The sequence below is a fragment of the Manihot esculenta genome, chromosome 14 (genome assembly GCF_001659605.2).
Source record: "Manihot esculenta cultivar AM560-2 chromosome 14, M.esculenta_v8, whole genome shotgun sequence".
Classification (NCBI taxonomy): Eukaryota; Viridiplantae; Streptophyta; class Magnoliopsida; order Malpighiales; family Euphorbiaceae; genus Manihot; species Manihot esculenta.
This window is the reverse complement of record NC_035174.2, coordinates 15,318,527-15,340,961: the sequence shown is the minus strand read 5'-3', so window position 1 is coordinate 15,340,961 and position 22,435 is coordinate 15,318,527. Positions and strand designations below refer to the sequence as shown.

Here is a 22,435-nt window from a genome sequence, read left to right as displayed (position 1 = left end):
TAACAATTTCTTTGATAACCACTGTTCCTACAAGGAAGCTAAGGAAATATGAGATTCAATGAAATATGTGATTCAATGAACCTAAAATATACTGCTGAGGATGTTGACTACAAGAGTAAATCTTGTACAAGAAAAAGTGCACAAATCAAATAACAGGTATGAAAATAAGAAATCTGATTACAAACCCAAATTTAATAATCCCACCTTTGAAAGAAAGGACATTGTTTTGTATGTGATAAGCTGGATCGTTATGCACCTCAATACAGGAAAAGAGTGATAAATGACATTCCTCCTAAACCAAAAGTGAATTTAGTTGAAGGAGATGACATTATTGTTGCGGTTATTTCTCAAACTTTTCTTGTAGCTAATGTGCTAGAATGGGTAGTAGATTTTGGTGCTACTAAGCATATCTATACAAACAGAAATGTGTTTACTTCCTACTGTACAGTGGGGGAAGGAGAAGAGCATGTGTATTTGAGTGATTCTAGGACTATAAGTGTCCTTGGTAAAGGGAAAGTTCTTCTCAAACTCACATCTGGCAAGATCTTGGCACTTAATGAGGTCTTCATGTACCTAATATGAGAGCTAATTTAATTTCTGTAGCTCTATTGGGAAAGGCTGGGATTAAGGTGTCTTTTGGGTCAGACAAAATTATACTGACAAAAAATGAAATTTTTATTGGAAAAGTTTATTGTAATCAGAGACTCTTTATTCTCAATATTTTTGCAATAACAAATGGAAATACATCATCTTGTGCTTTCTTGCTTGATTCTTTTGATTTATGATATGCTAGATTAGGACATGTTAGTGCTTCTTATATTAAAAAATGCAATATCTTGGTATAATATCTGGCACCGGTAATACATGTCTAAATAAATGTGAGATTTGTGTAGAATCTAAGTCAACAAAAAAAATCATATTCAAGTACACATAGAGAATCTGAATTGCTTAGTTTAATACACACAGACTTAGGAGATTTAAAACAAACCATTACTAAAGGTGGTAAAAAATATTATGCAACTTTTATTGATGACTATTCTAGATATACTAAAGTATATTTGCTTAGAAACAAAGATGAAGCATTTGATATATTTCAATTGTGTAAAGTTGGAGTAGAGAATCAATTAAAGAGGAAAATTAAAAAAAAAAAAGATCATATAGAGGTGGGAAATATATCTTATTTAATGACTTTTGTGAAAAAAGAAGGAATAATTCATGAATTTACTTTACCATATTCACTTAAATTCAATGGAGTAGTGGAAAGAAAAAATAGAACATTAAAATAAATAATGAGTGCTTTATTAATAAGTTATTCCTCACCTAATAACCTTTGAGGGAAGCTTTATTATCTGCTTGTCATCTACAAAATAGGATACCCTATAAGAAAACTGATAAAACACTCTATGAACTTTGGACAGGTTATATACCTAACTTAAAATATTTAAAAGTGTGGGGGTGTCTTGCTAAAGAAATTCTTCCTGATCCTAAGAAATGAAAAATAGGTTCAAAAACTTTTGATTGCATGTTTATAAGTTATGTTGAAATCTATAAACTCAAGTTCATAAGTTTGCTTTAGCTTCTATACATAAACTTGTTTTAGCTTTCTGAGACAGAATTTCTTCTATTAAAGTATTAATTGCTTTAGGTTTTATGCATAAACTCGTTATTCATCAAATGGATGTTAAAAACAGTCTTAAATGGAGACTTTGAAGAAGAAATTTATATGGTTCAACCTAATGATTGTATTGTTTTTGGTCAAGAAAATAAAGTCTGCAAACTTCTTAGATCATTATATGGTTTAAAACAAGCTCCCAAACAGTGGCATGAGAAATTGGATTAAGTTTTGTTGAATGATGGTTTTATCTCTGTTGAAGTTGATAAGTGTGTATATACAAAATGTATAAATGATTGATGAGTGCGTATATACAAAACGTATAAATGATGAATCTGTGATTATTTGTTTATATGTGGATGATATGCTTACTTTTGGTACAAATTATGATATAGTTGTAAATCAAAAACTTTCATTGCCTCTAAATTTGGTATGAAAGATGTGGGAGAGGCAAATGTGATTTTGGGAGTTAGAATCATAAGGAAGAATGATAGTCCAATGCTATCACAAGAGCATTATGTTGAGAAGCTTCTAAGGAAGTTTGGACATTTTAATATCAAACCAGTAAGTACCCCTTGTGATCCTAACTGTCAATTAAAGAAAATTAGAGTCTGAACATGCATAGATCATTGGGAGTCTGTTGCATTTAGTGAATTTCTTATCAATACCATCTATATCAATGCGTTGTGATTGTCAAGCGGCAATAGCCATTGCAAAAAATAAAACTTTCAATGGTAAGAATAAACATATTCGTCTGAGACATAATATTGTTAAGCAGCTGCTGAAAGATGGAACTATTTCCATTGATTATGTGAAGTCAGAAGTGAATTTGGCCAATTCTCTGACTAAATCTTTAGAGAGAAAACTAATAGATGAAACATCGAGAGGAATGGGACTTAAGCCAGTTTGAAATTAACAATGATGGTAACCCAACCTTTGTGATTGGAGATCCCATGAAAAAGGTTCATATGTGTAATAACAAGTCACCTGTTACTTCTGATAGCACTATTTATTGTTGTCCCTTTCCATGGTATGAGAAGTGCTAGACTGCATTAATGAGAGGATGAGATGAAAACTCTTAATGATATTCATATCCCTTATGGGTGGTGTATAAATTGCAGTACACTTGATGATATCACCTATATAAGTGTGGAGTGGGGCCGCTTCTATGAGATTGTGGCATAATCTCTAGAGCACTTATGAACTACCAGGCGCGCGCATGGCCTATTAGTGCAAAACGGCGTTGACAACAAGATCTGTGGAGTGTTATGAGATTGATGAGAAATTAACATACAAAAAAGAGTTTTGGTTCATAGAAACAAAAGTTTCACCAATTACTCTGTATGTTAAGTCTTATTAATCTAGGTCTGGTTCATAGCCTAAAAGACACCAGATTCGAAACATACACTCTAAATTTCTAAATCCAGCAATGAAAATCTTTTGAAATCTGTGGGGGATTATTGTAAAATTAGTTTAGATTTCAAAAAGATTTTATGATCATTAAAGATTTTATGGTCGTTGGAGATTTCATGGTAATTATAGATTTTATGGTCGTTGAATATTTTATGGTAATTAAAGATTTTATGGTCATTAAATATTTTATTTATGAGATTTAAATATAATATTAAATATGACCGTTATGATTTTATTTCAAGATTCTTATAACCATATATAGCGGTCAAGTTTTCCACAATAAATAGCTTTCGTCTCTATAAAGATATTGACGCCCCATTTTCTACTTGATTCTTTCTTTTCTCTGTGTTATATGCTGGGTTATAAATCAGAGATAAATTCTTATTGCCATGATCCTGGAAATTAAATCCCAAAAGAACCTGTTTAATCCTGGGGGATCACAAAATAAATCCTTAAGGACAGTGTTCAACACGACTCAGGTTTCATTGTTTTACCCAATATTTCCAACATAAGACACATTTTACCTGTCTCAGCTGCTATTGAAGATGTTGGGATAATTTTAATAACATGGATCTTATTGTCAAAAACCATTTCAATCAAAACTCTATACTCGTATACCTTTAAACGAATTAAATGAAGATAATCTAACACCCAAACAGCAAACGAACCACAGATCTGACAAGCGGGCTGCAAGGCAACTAAACGCCTCCACCCCACATCCAAACGGCAAACGAACAACAGATCTGACAAGCGGGTTGCAAGGCAATTTCAGCGTCCTCTCTAGGTGGACGATAAGAGATAAATTTTACCCTAAATGGGTAACACAAAAGAACAGGAATCCTAAGTCTCCAAAAATTTTAAAACTTGACGAGAGAAAAAAAAATCTCTATGAGAATGGCTCTGATACCATGTAAAAATATAATATTTTGTTGTATTTCACAATAAAGATTAAAACCTATTTATACATGAGAGACAGTATCTAAACAGGAAGGAAAATCAAAACTATGATTATACAATTCCTGAGATTAAGTAACTAACCCATCTATCAATATTTATTTCCTATATTAACATATTTACTTCCTATATGACTTGTAACATGAATCTTTACTACTTGAAGTAGTGCAATTTTATGGTAAACATGATATAGTTGTGTTAGAGATGGATGATTTGTACACAATGAAAGGGAGATCAAGAAGAAGAACTAAAAAGATGAGAAATCTTCATTTCTACCGTGTTGAGCTATTTTACTCTGTCATTGATATGCAGTTTCAAGAACTTAATAATCGTTTTGATGAAGTGAATACAAATTTGCTTTTATGTATGATATATCTTGATCCCGAATACTTATTCTCTGCATTTGATGTGAGCAAATTGATTGAACTTGCAAAATTTTATCCATATGAATTTCTCCAGTTACTCTACTTGAACTTGAATCTCAACTTGAGAACTTTGTCTTTGATATGCATATGGCCGAGAAGTTTTCTGATGTGATAGGAATTTTGGAGCTCTTGTTAAAAATGTGGTAGCTACAAAAAAGCATATTGTATTTCCCTTGGTGTATATGTTTGTTAAATTGTCATTGCTCTTACCAGTTGCTAAAGCCACATTTGAAAAAGTATTTTCTGCAATACACATCATCAAGAATCGACTCCGCAATAAAATCATCATCAAGAATCGACTCCGCAATAAAATGGGAGATAATTTATTGAAAGATTGTTTGGTAACTTATATCGAAAGAGATGTATTTATAAATGTTGATAATGAAGATATTATGAATAGATTTCAAATAATGAAAAATAGATGAGAAATATTGTAATTTTATTGTAATTGCTTATCACTTTTTTAATATTCTTTTAATATATATTATTTTTTAATTATTTATTTAATTTGGATCCCTCCTGACCAAAATTTATGGATCCATCACTGTCCATCATCACCAGGGTTGTTCATGGAACCAATCCATAAATTCTAACTTAAAAGAAATTATATACCCAAAATAACTCGAAATAAAGTTTCTATATCTTATTTATAATAGCTCATATTTAATTTATTTCATATAAATTAAAAAAAATTTAAATTTTAAGTCTTTGACCGTTACATGATAGAAGACCATGTAATTACTCCTTTATAGGTAGTAGGCATAACTGCCCACCAAGCAACTCTCTTTTTTCTCTCTCTTTAATTCTATCGTTAAAGATAGAGAAAGCATACTCTAAGCTCTCTGAAAAAAATTTCTCTGCTCTCTCTTTCATTATCAATTATCAAAATAGATTCTTCTTTTGGAATAAAAAGTTGTTCTCTCATTTCATTCTTTTTTGTTGAACTATTTCCTGTAGATGTTGGGCTATTTCTTGTATGCGTCAGGTGACCTCCTGTTCGTGTGGAATGAAAGGGTGTTGGTCATGGAATTTATGGATATCCAGGTGCTTGGGTTCTTATGGAATAAACTGTAATTTCAAATAACCTTTAGACTGTGAATTATATGCATGGTTGGTTAGAAACGCGTGATTATATATAAGCTATGTGATATAAGGTGAACTGGTGTGTTGTTTATTTATTTCGATTTTTCAATATTAGTATCACAGCCTGATTCCTTGTATGTCATAGTTTTATCGTTATTAGTTTCTGAATGCATATACTTATTTATTTATTTTTTATTTTTTATCCAAGCATGTTTGCTTATATCCTGCTCTATACTTTTATTTTTTTTTTTAAAATGTAAAATTAGTATCATTGGAAAGCTCTTGAAAAAAGCTTTCCAACGGTATATCATATGAATTTTTTTTTATATATTGGCTCAGATATATATTATCAAAGTTTAAACCTTTTTGAAATAATTTTTTTTATTCTAAAATGTTTATAGAATATATTATTTTAACCACAGTAGAGGTTATATGAACCTAAACTCTAGGATTTATTAGGTTTTGCCAAAATTAAGTATTACAGAAAGATTCGGAATACTAAATCCCATACCGAAAAGATTCGGAAAGAAATTGGAGCATGTGAACGGCTGGTCCAGGCTACTGAGCCTAGACCACACACCCAGTCCGCACACATGCACTGGGCGCCTAGACCGCGCAACCTATGTGTGCAGCATTGGCCACGCGTAGGCCATGCGCGGGCTAGCCTAAATTGGGCACCTGAAAAGCCCAAGCGCACGCAGGCTGGGTCAACCCAGGCCTTTTTTTATTTTTCTTATTTAAAAAAATTAAAAAAAACAGCTCAAATTCATGGTCCAAAATTTATATAAAAAAATTATTTTGAATAGTGACATTTATAAAAAAAAATTATGGTATATGAGTTTATGTTTCTAGATATCAATCATAAAATTTTTAAAACACTTAAATTATAAGTAATTTAAGACATGAATCTTAATATAATTAATTGTGATTAATTTTTATAATACATTAGGATTTTAGACGATGATTGAAAATATAGTGAAATTTCAACTCTAAAAATCTAATGTAAAATAATTATTAATATAATTTGTTATTATTAAGGTTGGTATATGTATGAACTAAGACATTAACTCATATGTATAAACATTTCTAATTTAGACTAAGAACAATATGTGCTTTCAAATCTTTTTAATTTATCTTAATAAGTGAGAGAAGCTAAAGAGGATAACCTTGAAATCTAAAGTAAGAAAATTATGTATGTGCTCGAGGAACTAGAAGCTCTAAAATTCCTTAACCTAGCTATGGAAATACTAGAATAGGTCAATATAGTCCAACATAGGCTGGACCGTGAGGCATATAATATTTGGAATAAGTGAATTTAAATGCTCACATCACGTTTACCGAGTAGACTTTACTGAGCAGTATGGATGATATTATTATGCTTGAGTTTACAAAAATATGATTTAACAATAGACATACGGTCTGCATCTAAAAGTGAGGTTTAATGGAATCTTGTGTGTCAATCTTATAGTTTACACTATATAATCATACACTTATAAGAAGAGTTCTCATCATAATATAAGAATACATCTTAAGATCATGAGTAGTATAGTGAATGAGCTAAAAAATGCTTGTCATATTTTGATTGACAAACAGAATATTTAAGCGGTCATATGCTCTTTGTCCAAACACCTAGGATCACATGAAAAATACTATTTACCCGCAACATCTATATTAAGTACATGAAACGTATTATGCACTTCTTAGAACTAAAGTAGGAACGTCTGATCTAATGAGTATAAAAGTGTATATATCTAGTTCTAATTCCTAAGGACGAAAAAGGAACTAGTGAAAACATCAAGGTGGTAAATAGTATGGGATAAAAAAAAATTAAGCCTAAAAAGAAACAATAATAAAGGAAAGGACAAATGTAATACCCGGCTAGACTCCGGTATCGAAATCCCTACCGTCCGGTGGGATCTCGGATGTCAGAAACCTCTAGAAGGGTAAAACCATGTTTTTATAAAATGTTTTAATGTATTTTATGATTTTAAGTAAAAAGGAAGTTGAATTTTAAATGAAAATAGCCTTGGAGGAAGATACAGGTTCGGCCGCCGAACTTCATGTTCGGCCGCCAAACATGCATGTGTTTCGGGTGTGCCTTAGGCCCCCGAAGGCATAAGTGAGGGAAACCAGGTTCAGCCGCCGAACCTTATGTTCGGCAGCCGAACATGGCATGCATGCTGAGGCACGTTCGGCTCCCGAATGTGGCCTGGCCAGCCATCTATAAAGGGGTCCCTTAACCGAAATGGGCGAACTTTTCTCCCCATTTTTGGCCAAGGTGAGCTCTCCGCCGTCCCTCACCAATTTTTGAGTTCTTCCTTCAGATCTTTCAAGATTTTCCTGAGTTTTCACTTTGTTTTGAAGATTTTGAGCATTTTAGCAAGTTTTAAAGCTTGGAAGACACAGGAGCTCTTTTCCTTTGGTTTCCAAGTTTAGGTCGTCTTTCTCTCGATCTTCAAGAGGTAAGAGCCGATCTTGAGCTCATTGCATGTTTTAAACAAGTTTTAAGTTGATCTATGGGGTAGAAATGCATGTTTAGGTTTTGGTTGATTTTATAGGTTATGATAAGTTTTTAAGCAATGTATGATGTTTGTGGTTGCTTGATGTGTTGTAGTTGGGGTTTAAGATAGTTTAAAACCCCTAGGAGCTTGTATGCTTGAGTATGCATGTTGTAGATCAGGTTTATGCAAGTTTGAATGGAATGGGAGGCTATTGTACATGAAGAGCCGAGTTTCTGCCCTTTTGGCAGAAACCAGGTTCGGCAGCCGAAGGACTTTCGGCCGCCAAACCTGCCTGGGAGGCAAGCCTTTCGACTGCCAAACCCTGCCCCCAAAAGAGGACTTTCGTCTCTGGAGGGCAGTTTCGGCCGCCGAAAGTGCCGCTGAACATGCATGAGTTTCGACTCTGTCTGGGAGTTTCGGCCGCCAAAGGTGCCGCCGAACTTGCCTGACTTTCGGCTCTGGAGGGACTTTCGGCCGCCGAACCTGCCGCCGAAAGTGCCCTGTTCAGCCTTCCTTTACATGTTTCCATAGATGTTTTGAGGTGTTTTTTGGGGGTTTTTGGGGAGTATTTTAAAGTCATGTTCATGTATGTTTGGTCCCTCATTTGAGTCCATCTGTGTAGGTTCAGACCCGAGGAACCGAGGACCCCAGCAGTGAGTTCAGCTGCTTCTGTGTCTGTCAGAGCTAGCCAGAGGTGAGTGGAATAACTCTTTATGTTTTAAAGTAAATAAATCAGTTTTAGCATGATTCACGCATCATGAATGCTATGAGATATAATAGGGTGTTTGCATTAGAACTCACGAATATGTTGCATTGCATAATATGTTGATGATGCGGATGAATGTTGAATGATCCTTTAGTCCTCGTATGTTACGATATGATGATGATACGGTACGAAAGACCAGTGAGGCCCATTCTACGCCCCTGGCACCATGTAAGAGAAAGACCAGTGAGGCCCATTCTACGCCCCTGGCACAGTAGGAATGTTATGTTATGTTATGTTATGTAAGAGAAAGACCAGTGAGGCCCATTCTACGCCCCTGGCACAGTTGGACTATGTAGAGGACTATTGGTGAAAAATTCATCCTTGATGTGATATGATTGTGATGTGATGCATTCCATGTTATCATATGTTTAAAATGTTTTATTATTCTGCTCACTGGGCTTTATAGCTCACCCCTCTCCCTTAACTCCCAGGTTTGCAGGTACAGGGTAGACCAGGAGGTCAGCAAGAGTAATGAAGTCTTGGTTATGTAATAGATAGTGTGGACATGAATAATGTTGAGATGTTATGTTTAGTACAGTCATGTATAAGTACAGTATAGAAATGTAATGTACTGATGTTCATGGATGTTAGAGGTGTGCTTGACCATAGAATGTTGTTATCCCTTTTAATACATGATCTTAGATGTTTTATGATGCTTATGTAAACCAACTCAACACTTGTTATGTCACCCATTGGGGCATTGATGAGATCCCCAAGAGGGGTCAATGTTTATGGTTATGATTATGTATAGTGCATGCACAGGTTGAGTTTGGTGTATGAGAGAATGAATGAATGAAAAGAAAAGTTTTAAATTTTTTATATATGTTGTTGATCATGTATGGGATTAAACAGGTTCACAGGTGACATGTTTGGCTTGCTACGGGTCCCGGCGGCCTTAAGCCGATCTGGATCCTAGCGCCGGTAGCGGTCCAATTTCTGGGTCGTTACAAATTGGTATCAGAGCCCTAGGTTCATATGGTCGGACCTAGAGTGTCGGGCTCATAGATGTTATAGAAGGTCAAGCACAATAGGAAGATCATGTCCACTAGGATAGGATAAAGAGTCCTGTCTTGAATGGTGATGTGAAATGCCATGATTATATGCATGTGCATTAATGTTATGCTATGATGTGTGATGTATGTGATGTGGGTTCGTGTGTTTGCGCATGAACCATTTGATGCTAATGTTCTACGTGATGTACTGTTTTTCAGAAAACAGGATGAGAGGAACTTGTCGATCTGCACGATTGACTGGAGTACCACCCCAGGACGAGGGCACTGATGCCCGTCCTCCTGCATTGCCTAGGGCAATGTCAAGTAGGTCAAGTAGGTCCAGCAGAGAAAGGACCGTAAGAGACCCTAGAAGGTCTTTGGATCTGGGTAGAAGCAGATCAGTGAGGGGGATAGTGCAAGGGGAAATGTCAGAGGATGTGGGAGATCAGATGGATGTGGATCAGAGGAGGGATGACAGTCTCGGAGTAAGTATGTCGGAAGAGGGAATGGGAGAGTCCCAAGGAGGCACTCAGGCCTCGGGATTTGTTCAGCCACCCTATTACCCACCCTTTTCACATAATCCCGGGTATTCGATGGGAGGTACATCGGATTACCCCAGTTTTAACCCTTATCACTCTCAGATGCCATACCCAACTTTCTACCCACCGTACCCACAGTACCCCATGTACCCACCCCCATCTTTCTATCCAGGTACAGCAAACCCTACCCCAGGGGATGCTGCACCTCCTCCACCACCAGCAACACCTACTGTCCCAGAAACCCAAATGCCTAAACCTAGCTCATTTGGAGGGAGCAAGGTCAAGATGACCGACTACATGAAGCTGGGTGCTCCCCAGTTTGAAATCGGTGATGACCCGTTTGTGTACCTTGAAAGGGTCAGAACGATTACAGATGAGATAGGAGCTGATGACAGTAGAGCCATTCAGATGGCTGGGTTCACACTAAAATGCAGGAAGGCTCGAGAGTGGTTTAAGAACTATGTGAACCTGAGATTGGACAACCTATCATGGGAGGAGTTTGCAAATGAGTTTGCAGGATGGGCTTTCCCTGACAGTTCCAGGGAGCTGAAAATGATTGAATTTGAGCAGTTGAGGCAGACAGATGAGATGAGCGTGGATGAGTATACAGACAGATTCTTGGAGCTGTTGCCGTTTGCTGGGCAGAATCTGGACACAGATCAGAAGAAGTCAAGGAGGTATATCATGAGGCTCCATTCCAGGTATTCCTCCTTGATTCAGTCAGCAGAGAGGGAGAGTTTCCATGCCATAGTGGATATGGCTCGAAGGATGGAGGCTAGTGCTATCATCGAAGGGAAAGTCAAACAGTCAGTGGCACAGCCTTCTGGTTCTAAGACCCCAGGTGGGGGAAGGATAGATCCTTCTTCTCTGAGTTCAGGAAGTAAGAGGTGGAGCAGTACCACCAAGAAGCCAAAGAAGAACAAGTTCTGGAATAAGATCAAGTCAGGTCTGGGATTAAAGAGTGGCTCAAGCTCTGGTGCAGATAATGCAGTATGCAAGAAGTGTGGGAGGCCGCACAAAGGAGTATGTCTGGTTGGGACGACAGCCTGCTTCAGATGTGGGCAGGAGGGACACACGGCACGGGAGTGTCCTAGGGCAGCTTTTGGGGCACAGTCTCAGCAGACAGCTTCTGGTAGTGTGGCTCAGCCAGCAGCTCCAGCCGCGACTCAAGCTAGTGGCAGCCTCTTCTTCAGCGGGTTTCAGGGGTGAAGGCCTGTCAGCTCCAGCACTGATCTTCACCATGACACAGCAGGAGGCAAATACATCCAACACCGTGGTGTCAGGTAATCTCATCATTGGGTGTTCAGATGTTTATGCCTTAATGGACCCTGGTGCATCGCATTCTTTTATAGCTCCGAGAGCCGTCGAGAGGTTGGGATTGATGGTCTCTGAGTTAGAGTGTCCCCTATGGGTCAGTGGACCCAAGTGTGACCCGTCAGTGGCAGAGTCAGTCTGCCAGTATAGTCCAATTTTTGTGGAGGGAAGATGCCTGTCCGCCGACCTTGTGGTTCTAGATTTGACAGATTTTGACGTCATTCTAGGGATGGATTGGCTATCTACCCATGGTGCTACCTTGGATTGCAGAGACAAGGTAGTCAGGTTCAGATGTCAGGATGGGTCAGAGGTTGTCTTCAGAGGAGACAGGGGGAGACACCTAGAGGTTTGATATCAGCCCTCCAGGCTCGTAGGCTACTCAGGAGAGGTTATCAGGGTTTTCTAGCTCATGTGAGAGAGCTGGATAGTCATGTCAGAGAGCCCGCCTCAGTGCCAGTGGTCAGAGAGTTCTTAGATGTTTTTCCAAACGAGCTGCCAGGTTTACCACCTGCTAGGGAGATAGAGTTTGAAATTGAATTGATGCCTGGAACTAGACCGATCTCTATCCCTCCCTACAGGATGGCACCAGTAGAATTGAAGGAGCTTAAGGAGCAGTTGCAAGAGTTGGTAGATAGAGGATTCATCCGACCGAGTACCTCACCTTGGGGTGCTCCAGTGCTATTTGTGAAAAAGAAGGATGGATCCCTTAGACTTTGTATCGACTACAGGCAGTTGAACAAGGTCACTACCAAGAATAAGTACCCGTTGCCAAGGATCGACGATCTATTCGACCAGCTAGCAGGAGCAGGTTGTTTCTCCAAAATAGATCTGAGATCGGGGTACCATCAGCTAAGGATAAGGGAAGAGGATGTGCTGAAGATAGCCTTCAGGACCAGATATGGGCATTATGAGTTCCTTATGATGCCGTTCGGGTTAACCAATGCCCCTGCAGCATTCATGGATCTCATGAACAAAGTGTTTAGCCAATATTTGGATCACTTCGTTATTGTCTTCATAGATGATATCTTAGTGTATTCCAGGGATGCAGAGGAGCATGCCCATCATCTGAGGTTAGTTCTGCAGACCTTGAGGGAACATGGCTTGTATGCCAAGTTCTCCAAGTGTGAGTTCTGGCTGAGGAGAATCTCTTTCTTGGGGCATGTGGTGTCAGAAAATGGAATTGAGGTAGACCCCAAGAAAGTGGAAGCTATAGCTAACTGGCCTAGACCCACTACAGTGACAGAGATCAAGAGTTTTTTGGGTTTGGCAGGTTACTACAGGAGGTTCGTTCAGGACTTCTCTAAGATTGCAGCTCCCATGACCAGACTGACTAAGAAGAACCAGAGGTTTGTGTGGACCGACCAGTGTGAAGAGAGCTTTGAGGAGCTCAAGAAGAGGTTGACTTCAGCACCAGTGTTAGCTCTGCCATCTAGTAATGAAGACTTCTCAGTCTATTGTGATGCGTCCCGTGTGGGACTGGGTTGTGTGCTAATGCAGAATGAAAGGGTGATTGCTTATGCTTCTAGGCAGCTGAAGAAGCACGAGTTGAATTACCCTACACATGACCTAGAGATGGCAGCGGTAATCTTTGCACTCAAGATGTGGAGGCATTACCTTTATGGGGTAAAATGTGAGATCTTCACCGATCATAAGAGCCTGCAGTACATCTTGAGTCAGAGGGATCTGAATCTGAGGCAGAGGAGATGGGTAGAACTGCTTAGTGACGATGATTGCAAGATCCAATACCATCCGGGTAAGGCAAATGTTATGGCAGACGCCTTAAGCCGGAAATCACTTGGCAGTTTGTCCCATATTACAGCGGAGAGGAGGCCAGTAGTGAGGGAGTTCTTCGAGGTCTTGAATGAAGGTCTACAGTTGGAGTTGTCTGGTACAGGTGCTTTGGTAGCCCAGATAAGAGTGGCACCCGTGTTTCTAAAGCAGGTGGCTTAAAAACAGCATGAGGACCCAGAGTTAGTGAAGATTGCCAGGACTGTTCAGTCAGGCAAGGATAGTGAGTTCAGATTCGACAGCAAGGGGATCCTCCGCTATGGGAGCAGATTGTGTGTACCAGATGACATAGGGCTGAAGGGAGACATTATGAGGGAGGCTCATAATGCAAGATACAGCATTCACCCCGGAGCCACCAAGATGTATCAAGATTTAAAGAAGGTTTATTGGTGGCCAGCTATGAAGAGAGAAGTGGCACAGTTCATGTCAGCCTGCGAAGTGTGTCAGAGGGTGAAGCTGGAACATCAGAAGCCGGCTGGAATGCTTAACCCACTACCTATTCCAGAGTGGAAATGGGAGAACATAGCGATGGACTTCGTAGTGGGGTTACCGGCGGCGTCCAACAGATTGGACTCCATATGGGTGATTGTGGACAGACTCACCAAATCTGCTCACTTCATCCCTGTCAGGAGTGGCTATTCTGTGAACAAGTTGGCGCAGGTGTATGTTGATGAGGTTGTTAGGCTGCATGGGATTCCTGTTTCAATAGTGTCTGATCGAGGGCTCCAGTTCACCTCCAGGTTTTGGCGGAGTCTGCAGAACGCTATGGGTACCAGGTTAGATTTTAGCACTGCTTTCCATCCACAGACGGACGGACAATCAGAGAGGACCATCCAAACCATAGAAGATATGCTCAGAATGTGTGTGCTGGATTTTGGCAGTTCTTGGAGGCAGCATCTACCTTTAGTGGAGTTTGCCTACAATAACAGCCATCATGCTAGCATAGGGATGGCTCCATATGAAGCTTTGTATGGAAGGAAGTGCAGGTCGCTTGTCTGTTGGGAAGAAGTTGGAGAAAAGGCCTTGGCAGGGCCTGAGCTAGTAGAGATCACCAGCAGGGTGGTACCCATAATCAGAGAAAGGATCAAGACTACTGCAAGCAGGCAGAAGAGTTATGCATACATCCGCAGAAGGCAAGTAGAGTTTCAGGAGGGGGATTTGGTATTGCTCAAGGTGTCTCCAATGAAAGGGGTGATTCGGTTTGGGAAGAAAGGTAAGCTAGCTCCACAGTACATCGGACCCTTTGAGATCTTGCAGAAGATTGGGAATGTATCGTACAAGCTAGACTTGCTTGCTTCAATGGAGAGAATCCATCTGGTTTTCCATGTTTCTATGTTGAGAAAGTTCGTGTCAAATCCGGGCAAGGTTCTTAGTGAGCCTGATGTGGAGATCCAAGAGGATCTCACCTATGTTGAGCAGCCAGTACGGATCCTAGACACCCAGATCAGAAAGCTAAGGAACAAGAAAATCCTGATGGTGAAAGTCCTTTGGAATCACCACAACATCGAAGAGTGTACCTGGGAGACACGGGAGTCCATGCTCCGGCTGTAACGACCCGAAAATCGGACCGCTACCGGCGCTAGGATCCGGGTCGACTTAAGGCCGCCGGGACCCGTAGCAAGCCTGACATAGGACCTGTAAACCTGTATAATCCCATTCATGATCAACAATAAGCATAAAAATTAAAACTTTCCTTTGCATACTCATCAACCAAACTCAACCTGTGCATAAACATTAACATAACCTTGATCCCTCTGTGGGATCTCATCTGTGCCCTCAAAGGGATAACATAACCTGTGTTGAGCTGGTTTACATAAACATCCTCAAAATCTCTAAGATCATGTATAAAGAGGGATACAACATTCTATGGTCAAGCACATACTAACATCCATAAAACTCATTACATAACTATACTGTACTTTTACATTACAATTTTGATCATGTCCATTACTAGCTATTACATAACATGACTTCTTTACTCTATCCGGACTCCCGCTCTATACTGTACCTGCAAGCCTGGGGGTAAAGGGAGAGGGGTGAGCTAAAAGCCCAGTGAGTAGAGCTAGTAAAACACATTAACACTATGCTCAAATGGAATGCATCATAACACAGACAATTCACATAAGGGTTGGGTGAACTTGTCACCAAATAGTCCAAGTTAACTCTGTGCCAGGCCTGTAGAATGGGGCCGGGTCTTCCTGTCATAACATACATTACTTACCATTTTCCAGGGCCTCCTCTGGGCTCCTGGTCTTCGAGTCCCATAACCGTGCATTACTCTGTGCCAGGCCTGTAGACTGGGGCCTGGTCTTTCTTACTCTGTGCCAGGCCGTAGCATGGGGTCCTGGTCTTCCTGTCTTGGACTAATTGGGTCATCCAACATTCACCCACATCAACAACAATTTATGCAATGCGGCATATTCGTGAAAACTAATGCAATCATCCTATTGCATAATCATGATGCATGAAACATGATAAAACATTTAATTTAAAAGATTCGGTTTAGTTCCACTCACCTCTGGCTGACTCTGACAACACCGCAGCTGAACTCACTGCTGGGGTCCTCGGTTCCTCGGGTCCGAACCTACACAGGTGGACTCAAATGAGGGACCAAACATACTTGAACACAACTCCAAACTACTCCCCAAAAACCCCCTAAAACGTCCCAGAAAATATGCATGAAATGGCTGAACAGGGCACTTTCGGCGGCACCTTCGGCGGCCGAAAGTCCTGGACAGAGACGAAACTCAGCTAGGTTCGGCGGCACCTTCGGCGGCCGAAAGTGCCAGAGACGAAAGTCTCTTTTCGGGGGCAACTTCGGCAGCCGAAAGGCCTGCCTTCCCAGCCATGTTCGGCGGCCGAAAGTACCTTCGGCTGCCGAACCTGGTTTCTGCCAAAGGGCAGAAACTTGGCTCCCTTAACACATCTCGCCTCCAATCCTTTCCAAACATGCATATTTTTCAACCAAAACAAGCATACAAGTTCCTAGGGGTCTCAAACATACATATACCCCATCTACAACACTTCAATCACACACAAACAAGCTACATTGTTCAAAACATCAACATTAACCCATAACTCATCATATAACCTAACATGCATTCTACCCCTTAAAACTTCATAAAACTTGTTTAAATCATACATTGAGCTTAAGATCGGCTCTTACCTCTTGAAGATCGAGGGTTGAGGAGATCTAAACTTGGAGATGGGAGAAGTTCCAACTTTTGGTCTCCAAACTCCAAAACTCGTTCTAAGCTCAAAGATCTTCAAAACCAGAGTTATAAACTTGTAAAGATCATGGAAAAAGGAAGGAAAAACTCAAGATTGAGGGAGGATGGCGGAAAGCTCACCTTGGCCGAAATGGGGAGAAAAAGCTCGCCCATTTTCGGCTAAGGGACCCTTTTATAGTGGCTGGCCAGACCACGTTCGGGGGCCGAATGTGCCTCCGCATCCATGCAAATGTTCGGCGGCCGAACTTGACTTTCGGCGGCCGAACCTTTGCTTCCCTAACTCATGCTTTCGGGGGCCTAACGTGCCTCCAAAACGCATGCATGTTCGGCGGCCGAACTTGACTTTCGGCGGCCGAACCTGGGTTTTCCTCCAAAGACTTTTCATGCAAAAACTCATTTAATTCACACTTAAAATTATTTAAAACATAAAAACATTTTATAAAACATGATTCTACCCTTCTAGAGGTCTCCGACGTCCGAGATTCCACCGGACGGTAGGAATTCCGATACCGGAGTCTAGCCGGGTATTACATTCTCCCCCCCTTAAGAACATTCGTCCCCGAATGTTCCTCAACTAACACATGCATAGCAATCAACATAACATACATACAACACAAAGAGACTAACCTTAAAAGAGATGAGGATATTGCCGGAGCATGGACTCCCGTGTCTCCCAAGTACACTCCTCAATATTGTGGTGGTTCCAAAGGACTTTCACCATCGGGATTTCCTTGTTCCTTAGCTTTCTGATCTGGGTGTCTAGGATCCGTACTGGCTGCTCAACATAGGTGAGATCCTCTTGGATCTCCACATCAGGCTCACTAAGAACCTTGCCCGAATCTGACACGAACTCTCTCAACATAGAAACATGGAAAACCGGATGGATTCTCTCCATCGAAGCAGGTAAATCCAGCTTGTACGATACATTCCCGATCCTTTGCAGGACTTCAAAGGGTCCGATGTACCGCGGAGCCAGCTTACCCTTCTTCCCGAACCGAACCACTCCTTTCATTGGAGACACCCTGAGCAATACCAGATCCCCCTCCTGAAACTCTACTAGTCTTCTGCGGATGTCTGCATAACTCTTCTGTCTGCTTGCAGCTGTCTTGATTCTTTCCCTGATCATGGGCACCACCCTGCTGGTGATCTCTACTAGCTCGGGTCCTGCTAATGACCTCTCTCCTACCTCTTCCCAGCAAACAGGTGATCTGCACTTCCTTCCATATAAAGCTTCATAGGGAGCCATCCCGATGCTAGCATGATGGCTGTTATTGTAGGCAAACTCCACCAAAGGTAGATGCTGCCGCCAAGAACCGCCAAAGTCCAGCACACACATTCTGAGCATATCCTCGATAGTCTGGATGGTCCTTTCTGACTGTCCATCAGTCTGGGGGTGGAAGGCAGTACTGAAATCCAACCTAGTACCCATGGCATCCTGCAGACTCCGCCAAAACCTGGAGGTGAACTGGGGCCCTCTATCTGACACTATAGAAACAGGAACCCCATGCAGTCTGACTATCTCATCAACGTACACCTGCGCCAACTTGTCCACAGAATAGCCACTCCTGACAGGGATGAAGTGAGCAGATTTGGTGAGTCTGTCCACAATCACCCATATGGAGTCCAATCTATTGGACGTCGCCGGTAACCCCACTACGAAGTCCATAGCTATATTCTCCCATTTCCACTCTGGAATAGGTAGCGGGTTAAGCATTCCAGCCGGCTTCTGATGTTCCAGCTTCACCCTCTGGCATACTTCGCAGGCTGACACAAACTGTGCCACTTCTTTCTTCATAGCTGGCCACCAGTAAACTTTCTTCAGATCTTGATACATCTTGGTGGCTCCGGGGTGAATGCTGTATCTTGCATTATGAGCCTCTCTCATAATGTCTCCTTTTAGCCCTATGTCATCTGGTACACACAATCGACTCCCATAGCGGAGGATCCCCCTATTGTCGAATCTGAACTCACTGTCCTTGCCTGACTGAACAGTCCTGGCAATCTTTACTAACTCTGGGTCCTCATGCTGTTTCTGAGCCACCTGCTCTAGAAACACGGGTGTCACTTTCATCTGAGCAACCAAGGCACCTGTACCAGATAACTCCATCTGTAGACCTTCCTCAATGAGCTTGTAAAACTCCTTCACCACTGGTCTCCTCTCTGCCGTGATGTGGGATAGATTGCCTAGTGACTTCCGGCTTAGGGCGTCTGCCACGACATTCGCCTTACCCGGATGATACTGAATCTTGCAATCATAGTCACTCAGCAACTCTACCCATCTCCTCTGTCTCAAGTTCAAATCTCTTTGACTCAGGATGTACTGCAGGCTTTTATGATCTGTGAAGATCTCACATTTTACCCCATAGAGGTAATGCCTCCACATCTTGAGTGCAAAGATTACTGCTGCCATCTCAAGGTCATGTGTGGGGTAATTCAACTCATGCTTCTTTAGCTGCCTAGAAGCATAAGCAATCACCCTCTCATTCTGCATAAGCACACAACCCAGTCCCACACGGGACGCATCACAAAAGACTGTAAAGTCCTCTCCACTAGATGGCAGAGCTAACACTGGGGCTGAAGTCAATCTCTTCTTGAGCTCTTCAAAACTCTCCTCGCACTGGTCGGTCCACAGAAATTTCTGATTCTTCCTGGTTAGTCTGGTCAGAGGAGCTGCTATCTTTGAGAAGTCCTGAACGAACCTCCTGTAGTAACCTGCCAAACCCAAGAAACTCCTGATCTCTGTCACTGAAGTGGGTCTAGGCCAGTTAGCCACAGTTTCTGTCTTCTTGGGGTCTACCTCTATACCATTCTCTGACACTACATGCCCCAAGAATGAAATACTCCTCAGCCAGAACTCACATTTAGAGAACTTGGCATACAAGCCATGTTCCCTTAGGGTCTGTAGAACTAACCTCAGATGATGGGCATGCTCCTCTGCATTCCTGGAATACACTAAGATATCATCTATGAAGACAATAACAAAGTGATCCAGGTACTGGCTAAACACTCTGTTCATGAGATCCATGAATGCTGCAGGGGCGTTAGTTAACCCGAACGGCATCACAAGGAACTCAAAATGCCCATATCTGGTCCTGAAAGCTGTCTTTGGCACATCCTCATCCTTGATCCTCAACTGATGATACCCGGACCTCAGATCTATTTTGGAGAAACAACCCGCTCCTGCTAGCTGGTCGAATAGATCGTCGATCCTTGGCAATGGGTACTTGTTCTTGGTAGTGACTTTGTTCAACTGCCTGTAGTCGATACAAAGTCTAAGAGATCCATCCTTCTTTCTCACAAACAGCACTGGAGCACCCCAGGGTGAGGTACTCGGTCGGATGAAGCCCTTGTCTACCAGCTCCTGCAATTGCTCCTTCAACTCTTTCAATTCTGCTGGCGCCATCCTGTAGGGAGGGATAGAGATCGGTCGAGTTCCAGGCATCAGTTCTATTTCGAACTCTATCTCCCTAGCAGGTGGTAAACCTGGCAGCTCGTCTGGGAACACATCTAAGAACTCTCTAACCACTGGCACCGAGGCGGGCTCTCTAACCTGACTATTTAGCTCTCTCACGTGAGCCAAATACCCCTGACATCCCTTCCTAAGCAACCTACGAGCCTGAAGAGCTGAGATCATACCTCTAGGTGTACCCCTCCTGTCTCCTCTGAAGACAACCTCTGATCCATCCTGACCTCTGAACCTGACTACCTTGTCCCTGCAGTCCAAGGTAGCACCATGGGTAGATAACCAGTCCATCCCTAGAATGACGTCAAAATCTGTCAAATCTAGAACCACAAGGTCGGCGGACATGCATCTCCCCTCAACAAACACAGGACTACACTGACAGACTGACTCTGCCACTGATGGATCACACTTGGGTCCACTGACCCAGAGAGGACACTCTAACTCAGAGATCATCAACCCCAACCTCTGTACGGCTCTCGGAGCAATAAATGAATGAGATGCACCAGGGTCCATCAATGCATATACATCCGAACATCCAATGACGAGATTACCTGCCACCACGGTGTTGGATGCGTCTGCCTCCTGCTGTGTCATTGTGAAGATCCGTGCTGGGGCTGACGGACCTTCACCTCTGAAACCCGCTGAAGAAGAGGCTGCTCCTCTCCCTCTGCCTCTGCCACTGGCCTGAGTCATGGCTGGAGCTGCTGGCTGTGCTACACTGCCTGAAGCTGTCTGCTGGGACTGAGCCATCGGGGCCGCTCTTGGACAATCTCGAGCCATATGCCCCTCCTGATCACATCTGAAGCAAGTGTTTGTCCCAAACCGACATACTCCCCTGTGTGGCCTTCCACACCTCGCACATAAAGCATTATCCGCACCAGAGCTTGAGCCACTCCCAAATCCCAGACTAGATCTGACCTTGTTCCAGAACTTGTTCTTTTTACTCTTGGGTTTACCCCATCTCTTACTGCCTGAAGCTGCTGCACTCAAGGTAGAGGGATCTACCCTTCCCCCTCCCGGAGTTTTAGAACCAGAAGCTTGTGCCACTGTCTGCTTAACTGTCCCCTGTACGATGGCACTAGCCTCCATTCTCCTAGCCATGTCTACTATGGCGTGAAAACTCTCTCTATCTGCCGACTGTACCAAGGAGGAATACCTGGGATGGAGCTTCATGATATACCTCCTCGACTTCTTCTGGTCTGTGCTAAGGTCTTGCCCTGCAAATGGCAGCAACTCCATAAACCTGTCGGTATATTCGTCTACACTCATGTCATCAGTTTGCCTCAACTGTTCGAATTCTATCATCTTCAATTCCCTTGAACTATCAGGAAAAGCCCATCCTGCAAACTCGTTTGCAAACTCTTCCCAAGTCATGCTGTCCACTTTCGGGTTCACATAATTCTTGAACCACTCTCGTGCCTTCTTGCACTTAAGCGTGAACCCGGCCATCTGAATGGCTCTACTGTCATCCGCCCCTATCTCATCTGTAATTGCCTTGACCCGCTCCAAGTACACGAACGGATCATCACCGGTCTCAAACTGGGGAGCACCCAGCTTCATATAGTCTGTCATCTTAACCTTGCTCCCACTGGCTGAGCTAGATCTAGGTGGCTGAACAACTGGGGCTGCTGGTTCTGCAGGTGGTGGAGATGGTGCAACATTTTCTGAGGTAGGGTTTGCTGGATTTGGATAATAGGGTGGAGGTGGATACATTGGGTACTGAGAGTACGGTGGGTAGTATGGTGGGTATGGCATCTGTGTGGGATAAGGGGTGAAACTAGGGTAATCCGATGTACCTCCCATCGAATACCCTGGATGGTGTGAATAGGGTGGGTAGTGAGGTGGCTGTACATAACTCGAGACCTGAGCGCCTCCTTCTGATTCTCCCATGCCTTCTTCCGGCATGCTCACACCGAGACTGCCATCCCTCCTCTGATCTACTTCCATATCCTCAGACGCTCCTCCTTGCACTGTTCCTCTTACTGATCTGCTTCTACCCAGATCCAAAGACCTTCTAGGGTCTCTTGCTACTCTGTCCCTGTTGGACCTGCTAGACATTGCCCTAGGCAATGCTGGAGGACGGGCGCTCGTGCCCTCATCCTCAGGTGGTACTCCAGTCAATCTTGCTGATCGACGAGTTCCTCTCATCCTGTTTTCTGAAAAACAGTACACGTAGCACAAACATTAGCATCATATGGTTCATGTGAGCACACATGAACCCGCATCACATATCATAGCATATCATTAATGCACATGCATATTATCATGGCATTTCACATCATCATGCAAGACAGGACTCCACATCCTATCCTAGTGGACATGATCTTTTCCTATTGTGCTTGACCTTCTATGACC

General features: G+C 42.2%; 1 protein-coding gene across 1 annotated transcript; it reads left to right on the top strand.

Moving 5' to 3' along the window:
* The first annotated feature begins 4,183 nt into the window (after nt 1-4,183).
* LOC110600530 lies at nt 4,184-5,478 on the top strand. Its single transcript, XM_021737387.1, has 3 exons — nt 4,184-4,437; nt 4,520-4,640; nt 5,362-5,478. Exons 1-3 carry the CDS (start codon nt 4,184-4,186, stop codon nt 5,476-5,478), a joined length of 492 nt encoding a protein of 163 aa, XP_021593079.1.
* The last annotated feature ends 16,957 nt before the right edge of the window (nt 5,479-22,435 follow it).